We start from the raw sequence: 14471 nt of genomic DNA, 5'->3' as shown, positions 1-14471 counted from the left end.
AGTAGGTAAAGTTGACAAAATATGGATGATTACGGGAAGACCCAGTGTAAGTCAGGATAATCAGATGTTCACGGGGAAACCCGGATCATGAGAGTAATTATGGTCCTTCGTTTGAGGGAAGGATTGTTGGATTCAATCAAAATCTCATATTGAAATGATTTAGAAAAGATCATGAGGATAAAAAGATGTAGGATATCTTCACTGACATGAGACCTTTTGAAGAGAGTCTAAAAGTAAAGATATGAGAGAACATAAGGTCAAAATGGATAATATCATATTATTCTGAAAATGTGACCAAACGATCCCTACTCCAACGGTCAGGTAGCTTGACAACTCGAACTAGCTAGAGTGGGACTGATGTCGAGGGCAACGGTACCAAATATCAATTGTATATTTAATGTTAAATTTAGACGAGTTTTTTAGTCACGACTTATTTTGTCATTGGACTTCCTTTTATTCTTTCACCATGAATGTCTCTTAAGATTGATTGATTTCCACTGCTCGCCCATGTGTTTGTAGCTTTTCTCCTTTCTCGTTAACTTTGAATCCTTTTCACGTTCAATGTCTCATCCGTGACTAAGTCTTTTTTTCCCATTGTCTGTGCGATTCGTGTTTGCATCTCCTTCACATCACTTCTTCCTTTTATCGTATGAGGTTGTTGCTAGGCTTAAAACCCACCTTTCTTGTCTCTCATTTTATGTTGACAAAATCAATCTACTCGACATCTATTTTAATGCTTTCGTTTAGTTTAGTTTGGATTAATGGTCATTACTTATTCATGCAATACTTGGTATTAATTTAATGTTCCATTGATAATGGTAACTTGCTACAAAACAAGACAATAAATATTATGATATTTTAATATAGTTGTTATATAGTAGTTGTAAAATATAAATTTTGTATAGGAGTCTCAGCACAATAATAAATTACATGGCCCATGTGACCTTGAAGTCATAAAATCAACCTCTTGTAATGGAAGGTAACATAGTATATAATAGATCCAATATAGTCCAATTTTCTTTAAAAAAACAATGAAGTTAATTGACATTCTGATTGTATTTTTCATTCTTCTGAATCTGAAGAATGAAATAAGATTGAGGAGAAAAAAACAACTGTCGTTGCTGATTATATTTTGCTATTAAGGAAAGTCATCCTGAAGGCATTCTGTTTTCAAGTCCTGCATGAGACCTTGAAGGAGACCTGGATTGCTCGTGATGATTGCGTCGACACCTTCAAACAGCATTCTTTGCATGGATTCCGAGTCATCGACTGTCCAGGCATAGACTTTCTTACCCGCCCTGTTTGCAAATGAAAAACACATCAATTTTCCTTTCCAATAGATTTGCAAACTTAAGACTTTTTTCTAATGTGAGGATATTATCAGTCATTTGCCCGAGTACAGAAAGCAGGCAGTTCTTTATATAAATCGTGATATGTTGGTTGCCCGACACAGAATGAGTTAATTGTGCTCCTACCTATGCAAAATTCTCACGAGTTTCGTATCAACCAAGTGATGGTAGACACCCACAACTCCAGCACCCTTCATTCTCAAAAGTTTACTTCTAGCGCCGGTAGAGGGATCAGACATGACAATGTATCCAACCTGTAGTTCAAGCAAAAGAATGAGATCCGTCCAGATTCAAATCATGGGAAACTTGCTGTAAAGTAAATTCAGCATGCATTGCTTAAACTTTTTGTCAAGAAACAAACCAGAGATACTGAGATAGTTCCTAGCACAGGGTGACAGTTTGGTACTCTGACAGATTTGATTCGTGGCAAATCTTTCTTCGTACAAGTGAAAGTTAATGCTGTTAAAATCACTTATGAACAAAGTTTTCAGATTAACATGATGGCTACCCTCAATTAAATTCAAGATCACTCAAAAGTGTCTTTCTTTTTAGATAGTAAGATTTAAATAGCCCTAACTTAAACTGAGATTCTGCAACAGTAAAAAACCACTCCTGGAGATTTTATCGACCTTTATCCTGAATCACCATGTTGACTCTATCACCCATACCAAACATCATTGCTTTATTATGGTGCAACGGTTGAATAATGCAAAATTGACTAACCAGCGTTCAAAACAAGGGGTGCAATAAGGTGCATAGCATCATACCATTACGTCTTGAGATAACTCGGTAACATCTCTTCCTAAGATGTCACTTTTTGACCAGACAAGGCAATTTTGGCAGTGAGTTTTGTTCACCTGTCATAATTGCGGTTGATTTGTTAGGACAAATATAAACTAAGACAAGGAAGACAAACATAAGCTTACACAGCCTAAACAAAAAGGTTTTACTCATGAAGAACTTGGCAAACATACTCAAAGTTCATAACCACCACTTGGAAGCACAATCATGTTCATACACAATAACGTAGATTTGATATTCATGTCTGTTCAGGAACGCTTGTTAATAATATGTCCACTGCATAATGTTTGAAATAATAAATAATGTTTATGTCAATGTGCTTGTTTAACTTAAGCAATGCGGATATTCACTGATGGAAAGAACATGTGCATGTTTCATCATACCAACCAGTCCTATAGGTAAATAGTCCATATTAGAAGTAAATGAAAATGTTTCTTTTTGTAATATAAGAAAGATGAAATGTACTAGTCCGGGAACATGAAAGAAAATTATTCTGAATGAAAATTATTATGGTTTGTGATTTAATTTTTTTAATGAAAATAAATCTGAAATTAGTATTATTGGATACTATTAGATAATAATACACAAGATAATTAAAAAATAGTATGGGACGATTAATATGTAAAGTTCAATAATTAAATTCAATTATATTTAAGAAAAAAAAATAATATTATAAAATCCTATCAAACTAATGGATCCTTAGTATTAACAAACCATATTAGATTATATAATTGATAAAATACCGAATGATATCATATTATTAAAGAAATATACAATTTGTTTATCCAGAACAACAAACACAATTATTGACAATATAATATGTTATTAGTAATCCAATACAACATTTTATTGGTTCTAATTTTATAGATATTAAATAATTCTTAGTAGGTGATACCTATTTGATTATTTGTTACTAAACAATAGTCACTAATTTGGCAATACTTACAATGCAGCATGCATATTCAGTTGAGTTAATGCTTATTGTTAGAAATGTTAAATACCCACTGAAGCAAAAAGATATTATTACAATGCGGTAGAGAGAGAATAACAACAATAACAGCCAAGTCTTATCCCACTAAGTGGGGTCGACAATGTGGATCCTTTTACGCCATTGAGCTCTATCTCGTACTATATCAACATCTATACTTAAATAAATTTTATTTTATTTTATTTTTGCTAACCAAGTCTTTTTTGGTCTTCCTTTTCCTCGTTTGATATACGTGTTTGTCATAGTTTCACATCGCCTAACTGCAGTATTTATTGGTCATCTAAGTACATGTCCATACCATCTTAAGCGTGTCTCTCAAAGTTTTCCCTCAACATATGCAACTCTGAGTCTCCGACTTTCTCTCTAATACTCTCATTTCTTATTCTGTCCATTCTCATATGTCCACACATCCACCTTAATATCCTCATCCCTGCAACTCTCATCTTCTGTTCATATGCTCGGGTCATAGCCCAACATTCAGTTTCATATAACATAGCAGGTCTAACTGCGGTTTTGTAGAATTTTCTTTTAAATTTTAGAGGTACTTTACGGTCACATAAAACACCAAACACTCTCCTCCATTTCAAACATCCTGCTTGTATTCTATGTAAGATATCTCTCTCAATCTCTCCATCATTTTACAAAAATGATCCTAAATATCTAAAACTCTCGGTTCCGGACAACTCATCATCTTCTATCTTAACAATTGTCTTATTATATCTAATATTGCTAAACTTAAATTCCATATATTCTGTCTTTATTCTAGTAAGCCTAAAACATTTCCCTTCTAGTGTTTCCCGCCAAGATTCTAGTTTAGCATTTACTCCTTCACGTGTTTCATCTACCAAAACAATAACATCTGCAAACAACATGCACCACGATACTGTGTCTTGAATGTGTGCAGTGAGTTCGTCCATAATTAGTGTAAAAAATAGAAACTTAGAGTTGATCCTTGATGTAACCTTAACTTTATTGGAAATGCTTTAATTACTCTGCCTAAAGTCTTTACTCTAGTTGTTACATCCTCGTACATATCCTTAATTAGTTTAATATATGTTACGCTAACACCTCTTTTTTCTAAAATTCTCCATATAATTTCTCTTGACTCTATCATAAGCTTTTTCTAGGTCAATGAATACCATCTGTAGATCTTATTTTTGCTCCTGATATTTTTCAATTAATTATCTAAGAAGATGTATAATTTCTATTGTCGACCTTCTAGACATGAACCCAAATTGATTTTTAATCACCATAGTCTCCTTCCTTAATCTTTTTCCTATTACTTTTTCCTAAAGTTTCATGGTATGACTCATTAGTTTAATACCCATATAGTTTACACAATTTTGTACATTTCTCTTGTTCTTATATAAGGGAACTAGAGTACTTATCCTCCATCGATCAGACATTTTTTTCATTTTCAATATCATGTTAAATAATTTTATAAGTCATTCAATACCTTGTTTCCCTAAGCACTTTCATACCTCTATCAGAATATCATCTAGGTCCAATGGTTTTTTCTTTTGTGCATTCCATTTAAAACTTGTTCTTCTTCTGAAGTTTGAATTCTATGATAAAAATTTAAATTTCTATGTTCATTTGACCTACTTAAATTACCTAAATTATGTTGGTCACCTAAACCTTTATTAAAAAAATTGATGAAAATATCTCTTTCACCGCTCTTTTATTTCTCCATCGTTTACTAGTACCCTATTGCATTCATCTTTAATACATTTTAAAGTTGTTACCTTGTGACCAAAAGGTCACATCCTGGAAACAGTCTCTTGCAAAAAGCAGGGTAAGACTGCGTACAATGGATCCTTCCCCGAGACCCCGCATAGCGAGAGCTTCATGCACCAGGCTGCCCCATTTAGATAAGATCTCTTATCTTCCTTCTCTCACTTTAGCTATTCTATAAATATCTCTTTCCCCTTCTTTTATATTCAATTTTTAATATAAAGGTTCAAAAGTTTTATTTTTTTGCTTCATTCACTACTCTCTTAGCTTCTTTCTTGGCTATCATATATTTTTTTAAGTTTTCCTCATTCTTATAAATATATAATTCCTTATAAGCTATTTGTTTTGCCTTCACTTTCTCTTATACTTTCTCATTCCACCATTAAGATTCATTACTTAGTGGTGCATATCCCTTTGACTCACCGAGTATATTCTTAACTACTATTTTCAAATTTGATACCATCTTATCCCATGTCGTATTAGAATCAACGTATATTTTAGCTAATGCCTGTACTCCTACCTTCTTCTTAAATATATTTTGTTTTCCATCCTTTAACTTTCACCACTTAATTCTAGTAGTCGTTTATATTTTCTTTCTATTGATACTATGTTTGAGGCGTATATCCAACACTACTAACCTATGTTGGGTGGTTAAGCTTTCTCTGGGGATAACCTTGCAATCTTTATAAATTTTTCTATCCTTCTTCCTAATCATAAGAAAGTTAATTTGCAATTTATTATTACCATTTTTAAACGTGAGTAAGTGTTCTTCTCTTTTCTTCAAAAACGTATTAGTTAATATAAGGTCATATGCTATCGCAAAATCTAATATAGTTTTCCCTTCTCATTTCTCATTCCAAAGCCATAACCGCCATGTACCCTCTCATATTCCTCATTTTTCACTCCGACATGTCCATTTAGATCACCTCCTATTAAAATCATTTCATTTGGCGGAATATTTTATAATATTTCATCTAAATCATCCCAAAATCTTAACTTGGTAGCTTCTTCTAATCCTACTTGTGGTGCATATACGCTAATTATATTTATAGTTTCTTTCGCCACTATTATCTTAAAGGCGATAATTCTATCCTCTTTTCAAACTGCTTCTATAACTTCATCCTTTAACGAACTATCTACAACAATATCCACTCCATTTCTTGCTTTACTCTTTCTTGTGTACCATAACTTAAAACTCGAGTTTTCTATCAGTTCATTCTCACCTACCCATTTTTCTCTTATACACATAAAATACTAATTCTTCTCCTAATCATCGTATCTACTATCTCCATTGATTTACTAGTGAAGGTTCCTATGTTCTATGTTCTAAATCTTAGATTATTAGTTTTCCTATCTTATTTATTCTTATCCAACCTATGGTGTGAGAACTTTTGCCTATTTAACACTACACTCAAGTTCTCATGGAGATGTAGCGGTCCTTACCGATATGTTACAGTCGGACCCTGCAACACCAACTCTTGCATATTTAACACTACACCCAAGTTCTGGAGATGTAGCGGTCCTTTCCAAGATGTTACAGTCGGACCTTATAGCGCGTTCCTTCCAATGGAACAACCTAGCATTAGCACAATAGTTTAATGGATTCATTTATTGAATATTTGTCATAGTTTTAACGCTGGCTAGCAACCTAACGTAACCCTCCTAATTTATCTAGGCTTAGGACCGGCCATGACTGGTTCGTCACGAGCAGAGCTGCGGTAGAGAGAGAATACTACCTTAATATAGAATTTCACAGATTAAAAATACATTAACCCAAGTTGAAAAGGAAATTAAATATCCAAAAGTAGCACAAAAAAAAAAGATTGCATCCTAAACCTTCACTCAAAACCAATAAGCCTTTAACAAAATCACCTAATTTAACTGCACAAGAGTTTTATAGTGGCGAGTCCATTTAAGATGAATCTCCAAAACTAAGAAGCCAACCAGCATCGTCGTCTCACCTACGTATTGATCATTCTCTGAGGTAAATAACTCTCTTATGTGCTAGTCACTATTCCAAAGGCTAGTAGCTGCCCGTGATTTACCTCCTCCGTGTTGACCCTAGGACGGGTTGGCGGGGGCACTGGGGGCGAGCGTATTCGCCTTTTGCCACCATATTTAATTAAACTACAAAGCATGATGTTGAAGAGGCCTTTCATGATTTGACCCTTTCAAATATATTTCAACATACTACTAACCATGACTTCAACTTACACAAAATGACACGTTTACATCCTAAGAGAGAGAATGAGGAGGCTGAACAAAACAAGCTTAACAAAGAAGAATGCAAGATATTCATTTAATAACGGATAAATGTATAAAGACTTTGATTGGTATGTGAATGTACTTATGATTTTAAAGATCATCAACCTAGAGAATTAACTTATTTTATTACATCTGCTATCACATTTGTGTTCTACTGAGCTTCAACAAGAAACACATAGTAGCACTACAAATGAAATGGTATAAAGTGATAACAAATATAAAGCATAGAATGGATAATCTTTTTGCATTCATAAACATGGATTTTCCCATAAAAACTTCTCTTTGAGCTTTTTTATCCATTTTATAAAGCTATACTGTAAGAGAAACTATTTCTTTCAAGAATTCATATAAATTGCCAACTTAAATATAGATTATATTCAAATTTGAGGATTTGTTACCTCACTTGTATATTAACTTTGTCACAAGTTATAGTCATTTAGTCTTGAGTGCCTATGCTCTCATCGTCTACAATAACAACATTTTCAGATGTCATGATAATAGCAGACCTAGTAAGAACATTAACTAACTGATGACCACAACTTTATCATCACTCTTGCAAAAGTAAGGCAAAGATAAAAGTTAGCACAATGGATTTGAAATCAAATATCAACACTAACAAGAAAGATTTAACGTGGTCGGACATCCTTGCACTACTCCACAATTTGATTCTTTAGGCGAGTCACTCCTTGAAATCCCATTACAAAAACTTCGTACAGAAATCTTGTCTCACAAAGATGCTATGCAAAATGAGTACGAAAAATGGTTACTGAAACGCTTGCAAAAAATGAGCTTTCACTTGATTTATAACCTTTGTCAGTGGTCTAACTTTTGTTCTTTTGTCCTAAAAGTATTGCGCACTTTTTCATGCACCATCGCCAAGCAAAAGGGTGACCAAGGCTTATAAAAACAATTCTCCAACAGTTACATTTCGAACACCTAAAGTCAATCCGAGTACTTTCCATTTAATTCAAATTCAAAATCTAACTATTATACAACCAATAGTCAACTGTCTTGCCAACTAGATACGCTTTCAATAAATTGGACTACTGTCAACTAGAGTCCGAGCAAAAACATTTTGTTCTTCAAATAGAGCGCTTACAATTGACTTAGCCCTCTAGTCAACTAGGGTCATTTCCAGTCATGAATCTGCTTAGAGATCTCAACTTCACTTGCCTTATGATCTTGAAAGCCTATGTAAAGCTCCAAGATCAAACCTGACCATTGACTATGATAAGGAGCCACTTGTTCCTTGGTCAAAGGCTTCTACAAGTCAATACATCATCACGTTGACATGTTCCTAAAATTCCAATCCCTAGGAATTTTTCACACTAGTAACCTCTCAAAGCTCACTTACCTTCATGCCTAAAGGCCTCTCCTCTAGGCCTTCAAATGTTGCCGATGATTCTCACACACGAACCCATCTTGTTCCTAGCCTCCAAGCCATCTAACCAACACCACTCCAAATTGATCGCATCAAGTCATGAGCTCTCCGAGCACTATGACAACCTGCTAAACTCCCAGTTAATCAAGTTATCTCCTAGTAGTTCTTGACCTCTTGGACTTTTGCATCAACTACCAAGCAACCAAAACCTTGGACTTCCAATCATCAACCAAACTTCTATCAATCTCTACCTCTTATACTTTTCTCTTAATTTGTCAAGCTCCTAATAAACCTTGGCCTTTTAGTTTTCAATTAACATGTGCAACTTGCACAGTCACTAAACATATGATCCTAACTTAAGCTTTTGGTCGACCACATCAAAACAACTTGGTCAAACTCAACCACTAACGACATAATTGCACCAACAACTTAGTCAAACAAATTGACTGCATTAAGTCACGAGCTCTATAGCAACCTACTAAACTCCTAGTCAATCTTGACCTTACAAGAAACTAACCAAGATCAACAATTTCTAACCTCTAGGTCATCCTCAATCTCTTGGACTTTATCACCTGTCAATCTCCTAGTCATCCTCAACCTCTTGGACTTTAGCATCAACTACTAAGCATTTGATCAACCATGACCTTGGGCCTTCAATCATCCAACCAAGCTCCTAGTCAACCTCTACCTCTTGGACATTTCTCTTAATTTGTCAAGCTCCTAGTCAACCTTGGCCTTTTAGCTTTTCAATCAACATATGCAACTTGCACACTCACTATACATACCAGAAAGACAAGATGATCCTAACTTAAGCCCTTTGCTAAACATATTAAAACAACTTGGTCAAACTTGACCACTTGCAACATGATTGCACCAACAATTGGGAAACAACAACCCAAAAAGAGAAGTTGACAACTTGTTTGTAGTTGAGTTCTCCTTAGTGGGGGGAAATAATGGTTGGGTCTTCAAGAGGACCCCAATCTCCTCTTGTTTGGTATCATTGAATTAACAAAATTTTGAGTTATATTTGTGAGTTGTGGTTTTCTCTTAGTGAGTTTATTTGTCTCAGTGCTGCATCAACAGAAACTTTTAAAAACAAAAATAAGAAAATATTCAAAAGAAGATATTTCCAAACTAAAGCATCTGACTTCTGGTATTTTTTTCTCAGAAGTCAAATGAGTATAAATTATAAAATTTGAACAAATAAGCAACTTACAATTGACAATATATCCTTTGCCAAGTCTTTCTCATATGAAGGAGGACCAACTTTAGCATCCAAGATTACTTTCCCAACTGAGCTTGTTATTAACTGCAGAAGACAATGAAACCACAGAACATGTAATCAGACCAATATTAATAACAGACTTTGGGCTGACCCAAAAAATCTTAACCTTTAGACCATACATAGTTTGGTTACTTTTTTTCTTTGATATCTAATAAACTGTCTTATCTTTATTGCTCAAAGAGGAAGAGAAAAAAAGTTCATGAGAGAAAGTGGCTTATACCGCCAAAGCACTTTCAGCTGTGGGAACCTTTCGATTATGAAATTCTTGAGGAAACTGACTCCCTGCATCTAGTTCCTTTATCTATATCAAACTAAAAGATCATCATATGAATGTTATTTCTCCAACATAAAAAAAGATTGATAAACAGTAATTATTGTAGAGATCAAGGCCTTTTCCAAAAAAATTTTAATGAAAGAAAGTGATTTCAATAAAAGTGCAAATAATTAAACTGTCTAACCAGCTGGCTTCCAATGAATTACAGTTGTGTTCATGAAGATAGATCCTACCCAACCAATGTATAGAAGTTAATCAACTTATCAAGGTAACCACTCTGGCCCTTCTCTAACCAATCTCGAACAAAGAACTCGTATGGATTAACCATTTTAATAGTGAACAAGCTCAAATATAGAAATAGATGGTTAAGGGAGATCTTGTGTATCATGTGTCAAACAATCAAGAACGTAGAATTCAGCTCAAAGGAGAAAAGCCATAATGGTATGAATCTAGCAAGACAAATCAGTGTATCTATATACTTCAATATGTACAGTGCAGAATTTGTTATGTTGAGTGGCAAATGACATTTATGCAATATGCAAATACATTATTTAACAAGCAATGAATTAATAAATCATGACAGGTAATGACAAACTAATATATAACATGTAATGACTTAACTAATATATAACAACAGTAAGTCTTAGTACTTATAGATGATATCAGATTTTTTTTTTAAACCATAATAATGAAGAGGTTCAGATTTGACACTGCTTGAGACGAAAATTGCTTCATTATCTTGGTCAATACAAACCATGTAATACAATTGTTTTTTCCATTATCTTTCATAGATATATTGTGCTTGTTATAAGATTTTTCTTTTGTAAAATACATGAAACATCTAGACCATTAGGGATCAAAGATGCTACTACTAAAAAATGTGATGATTAAAAACAATTGATATAAGTTCAACTCTTTCATGATGAGTAAATAGTCCATTTAAGATCTGATTCTAGGCTCATAATTTTTGGAAGAAAGGAATATGCACATTCTATATAGGTTTCGTACCACAATGAACAATAAAATCCTTACCTCATTCATGTTCATATAACCAACTCTTGCTGTACTATTACCAGACATCCTCTGCAGATCCCTGCTGTGTTGTGTGTGGTAAGATTTAGCTCTATGAATTATGCTAAATCCTAGGAAGATTTGAAGAAGCCACTAGCAAATTATATGCAGCTTCCAAAGTTTGGAGTAAATTTTATCACAAAGTCAAAAGTAATTCTTGAAAGAAAATTTGCAGCAGATCAAACTCATTACTGAATTACAGTTTGGGATAACTTCAAATTGGTTCATTGAAGGAATGAACTTTATTGGTAATGCCAAAACAACAACAACAACAACGAACTGAGCAAAAGCAAGTGGAAAAGACAAGAAAACGAACATCACCTATCATGCAACGAAAACAACACTCCATCTGAAGAGCGAGAGATATCCATTTCTATACAATCGACTCGAGAATCGATGGCGATCCGATAAGCATCCATCTGCTAGCACGTCAGGACGACTAGAAAAAGTCATAGCAAAAAAAAAAGAAGGAAAAAAAACGAGAGAGAACCATTCTTACGGTGTTGGGGACGGCTCTGCTTGAATCTCCACCATGAGCGCAGACAAGGGGAGGACTTTGTAACCACCCGCACTTCCTCAAGCGCATCTGAGTCAATCACGATGGATAACAGAGAAGATGGACGATAAGTAAAATCTAGGGTTTCTCAACTAGGTGAATGGAAGACGGCATAGTACCTGATGGAAGCGGCGGAAGCGGAAGTGGAAGAAAAGAGGGGGAGCAACGGCGAGGAAAGCGAGGAGGAGAAGAAGCCACCTCTTGGAGGGGATGCGATAGAACTTAGCTCGTGCAGGCTTCCTGTAGGTCGAGGAATAATGAGGGAGGAGAGAGGAGGACGGCGAAGAACGCCGCCCGCCGCCGGCGATCACCCTCATTTCGATTTGTGTAATTTCCTTCTAGTGATTCGACTCTTGCAATTCGCTTCCAGATTCATTTTGTTCCACTTAATACACACAAATAATAATAATAATAATAATAAATTCCACAAATCGCCATCATCAACAAAAATAAAACTAAAGGAAATCAATAAAAAGTGTAAATTAACAATTTCCACGATAAGATTGTAAAAAAAAAAAGAGAGATTTAAATTAATTAATTTAATTTAGTTTAATTTTAAATTATTCGCTTTCTCTTTTCTATTTAAAAATTCTCTTTTTAAAAAAAGATAAGCTGACCTAAAATAGTGCTATTATTAAGTTGGTGTCTAATAATATTAAATTAGTGATAAAGGAATCAAAAGGGATATATTTACCACACCAATAAAGTGTTTGGTGAATTCACATAGTATCAGGATTAGAAGTTTTTATGCGATGAGAAGTTTAGCTGGGTTAGGAGATGATAAATTTATTATAATAGGATAAATGATTAATTTTTAACGGATGTATATAGAAATATTTTTTATTATTTTTTAGTTAATTTGGTGGCCAGTAATAGGCTAATTCCATTATTTATTTATCTTTATATAATTTAAGAATAAATTATGAGAGACACGTGAGATGAGCATAAATTTAACTGGACATGGAAAAGGATAAAGATAGATTTTACAATAAATTTTTAATTATGAAAATCGATTGAGTGAATTATGTTGGGCGGAGGTCGGATCCTCTGGATCGTAAAGTGCGATCCAAAAAATAGATCATTTCATTCATAAGTGAGATTTTATGGACCTCATTTATTATTCAGGTAAGGTCTTTGAGATCCCACCTATTAGTAACTCTTGATCAATTGATCCGTAAATCTCGATTGTGTTGGATGAGACCGCTATCTTTAAGATTAAATGAATCCGTAAATACTCACAAATATAATAGTCAATTGATCCTAACTCTAATTTTAAATTAATTAAATTAAACTTTTAAATTTAATTGATTTAATCGATTATTTAGATTTAACTTAAGTTTTAGGATTTATGGTGCGATAGTAAATGATAAAGGTTGCTGAATGAATTTTTTTTTTTTTAAGGATTTATGGTGCGATAGTAAATGGTAAAGGTTGCTGACTGAATTACCATGAGTATTTCCATATTTACTCAGTGGGCTGAACCTGATCAAAAGACAGCACATCTCTAAAATTAAATGAGCATGTAAAAACTCACAAATATAATAATGAATTGACCCTGATTCTATTGATTTAATATGTTTAACTAAATTTTAAAAATAAGACCGAATTGAATAAGTTGAAATCATTATTTAAAAAAAAAATCAAATTAATACAATTGAACTTTCAAATTTAATTGGTTTGATGGTTTATTTCGATTTAACTAAGTCTTAGATTTATGATGCAATGGTAAATAGGATGGACTCCCTAGATAACAAAGATTTGAATTTAATCAAAGACACATTATAGCTGAGCAATTCAAATTTTTATACCATCATCTATGCTTCTCGATTTATTCTATAGCTAATCGAAAATTTTAATAGGGTCAAACAATACTTTCAAAATTAATCGGATAGTAACCATTGGATTTTTACTCATCCTTACACAATCATGATGGGTGACTACTTTAGATTCCTTCACTGATTGAAGTCGGTTGACTTGCCAATTAGTTGGTGATTGGGTTGGTGATTGATGCGGTGGATGGAAGGGGAAGGGTCACATGGATAAGAATCTCATTTGGGTCATTTTGGTGGAGGTTTTTTCTTTTAAGTTTTGGAAGACGTGAGAAAATAGGAGAGGGGTGGGGGAGGGGTTACTTTTACTTTAGCCGGCTGAGACATGTCGCCACCGATAAGGAGACATGTCACATCCTCTTCCCTCGCTAGCTGTCATTGTCATCGGCTAAGCATGCCACCGGCCATCCTCCAGTACATTGCACAGACCGCGCCGCTCCTCTCCTCTTCTCGTGCATTCATGCCGCCTCTCACGCAAGAGGTCGCTGTCACGCCGCCTCCCTCCGACACCGCCTCATGCAGGGATCAAGGTAGCCCCCTCCCTTTCTCCCTCATGTGTTCCATCTTTGTCGGCGGCATCACACCACGCCCCGCCCCCTCTAGCCACCTTCGTCCTCAATCGGACATCACATCCAGCAGCCGCTGTCGCCTCCAGCGGCCAAGTACCGCCCCCTCTTACCTCCTTCGCCGTATGCCCAACCACGCAATCCCGACACCTCCTGTGTGCATTCGGAAACTCTTCGTTGGTTGACTCCGTGACCCAGTGCCGCCTACTTCATTCAGCTCCTTGTGGTTTACTATGTTCGGCCTTCTAGTTGTCCGACCTTTGAGTCGATATGGTGTTCCGACCTTCAAGCTGATATGGTGTTCCAACCTTTTTAGCCGGTTTTGTGTTTCGACCTTCGAGCCGAGGCTATGTTCTAGTCTTCGTGCCTTCT

General features: G+C 34.8%; 1 protein-coding gene across 4 annotated transcripts; it reads right to left on the bottom strand.

The window, feature by feature from the left end:
* Positions 1-951: 951 nt before the first annotated feature.
* LOC122024059 (glycerophosphodiester phosphodiesterase GDPD4-like) lies at positions 952-12072 on the bottom strand. Of its 4 annotated transcripts, none has more exons than XM_042582582.1 (9): positions 11824-12072; positions 11648-11734; positions 11470-11570; positions 11110-11173; positions 10024-10104; positions 9735-9827; positions 2117-2206; positions 1476-1603; positions 952-1298 (listed from the first exon to the last, which is right to left on the bottom strand). In XM_042582582.1, exons 1-9 carry the CDS (start codon positions 12019-12021, stop codon positions 1139-1141), a joined length of 1002 nt encoding a protein of 333 aa, XP_042438516.1. In that variant the 5' UTR covers positions 12022-12072; the 3' UTR covers positions 952-1138. The 4 variants fall into 4 exon arrangements, with proteins under 4 accessions (XP_042438516.1, XP_042438517.1, XP_042438518.1 ...); XM_042582583.1 differs by having other exon boundaries at positions 11110-11170; XM_042582584.1 differs by having other exon boundaries at positions 11470-11567.
* Between the last annotated feature and the right edge of the window lie 2399 nt (positions 12073-14471).

Source organism: Zingiber officinale, chromosome 9B, assembly GCF_018446385.1.
Source record: "Zingiber officinale cultivar Zhangliang chromosome 9B, Zo_v1.1, whole genome shotgun sequence".
Lineage (NCBI taxonomy): Eukaryota > Viridiplantae > Streptophyta > Magnoliopsida > Zingiberales > Zingiberaceae > Zingiber > Zingiber officinale.
The sequence above is the reverse complement of the archived record's forward strand: the minus strand, read 5'-3'. Positions and strand labels throughout refer to the sequence as shown.

Excerpts from the sequence above, each read along its gene's own strand:
- LOC122024059 (XM_042582582.1), bottom strand. The coding sequence starts at position 12,021 with ATGAGGGTGATCGCCGGCGGCGGGCGGCGTTCTTCGCCGTCCTCCTCT. Across the intron at positions 11,174-11,469 it reads TTGTTTTCGTTGCATGATAG|CAGGGATCTGCAGAGGATGT; the intron begins GTGATGTTCGTT and ends CACACAACACAG. Across the intron at positions 1,604-2,116 it reads AGTTATCTCAAGACGTAATG|GTTGGATACATTGTCATGTC; the intron begins GTATGATGCTAT and ends CTTGAACTACAG.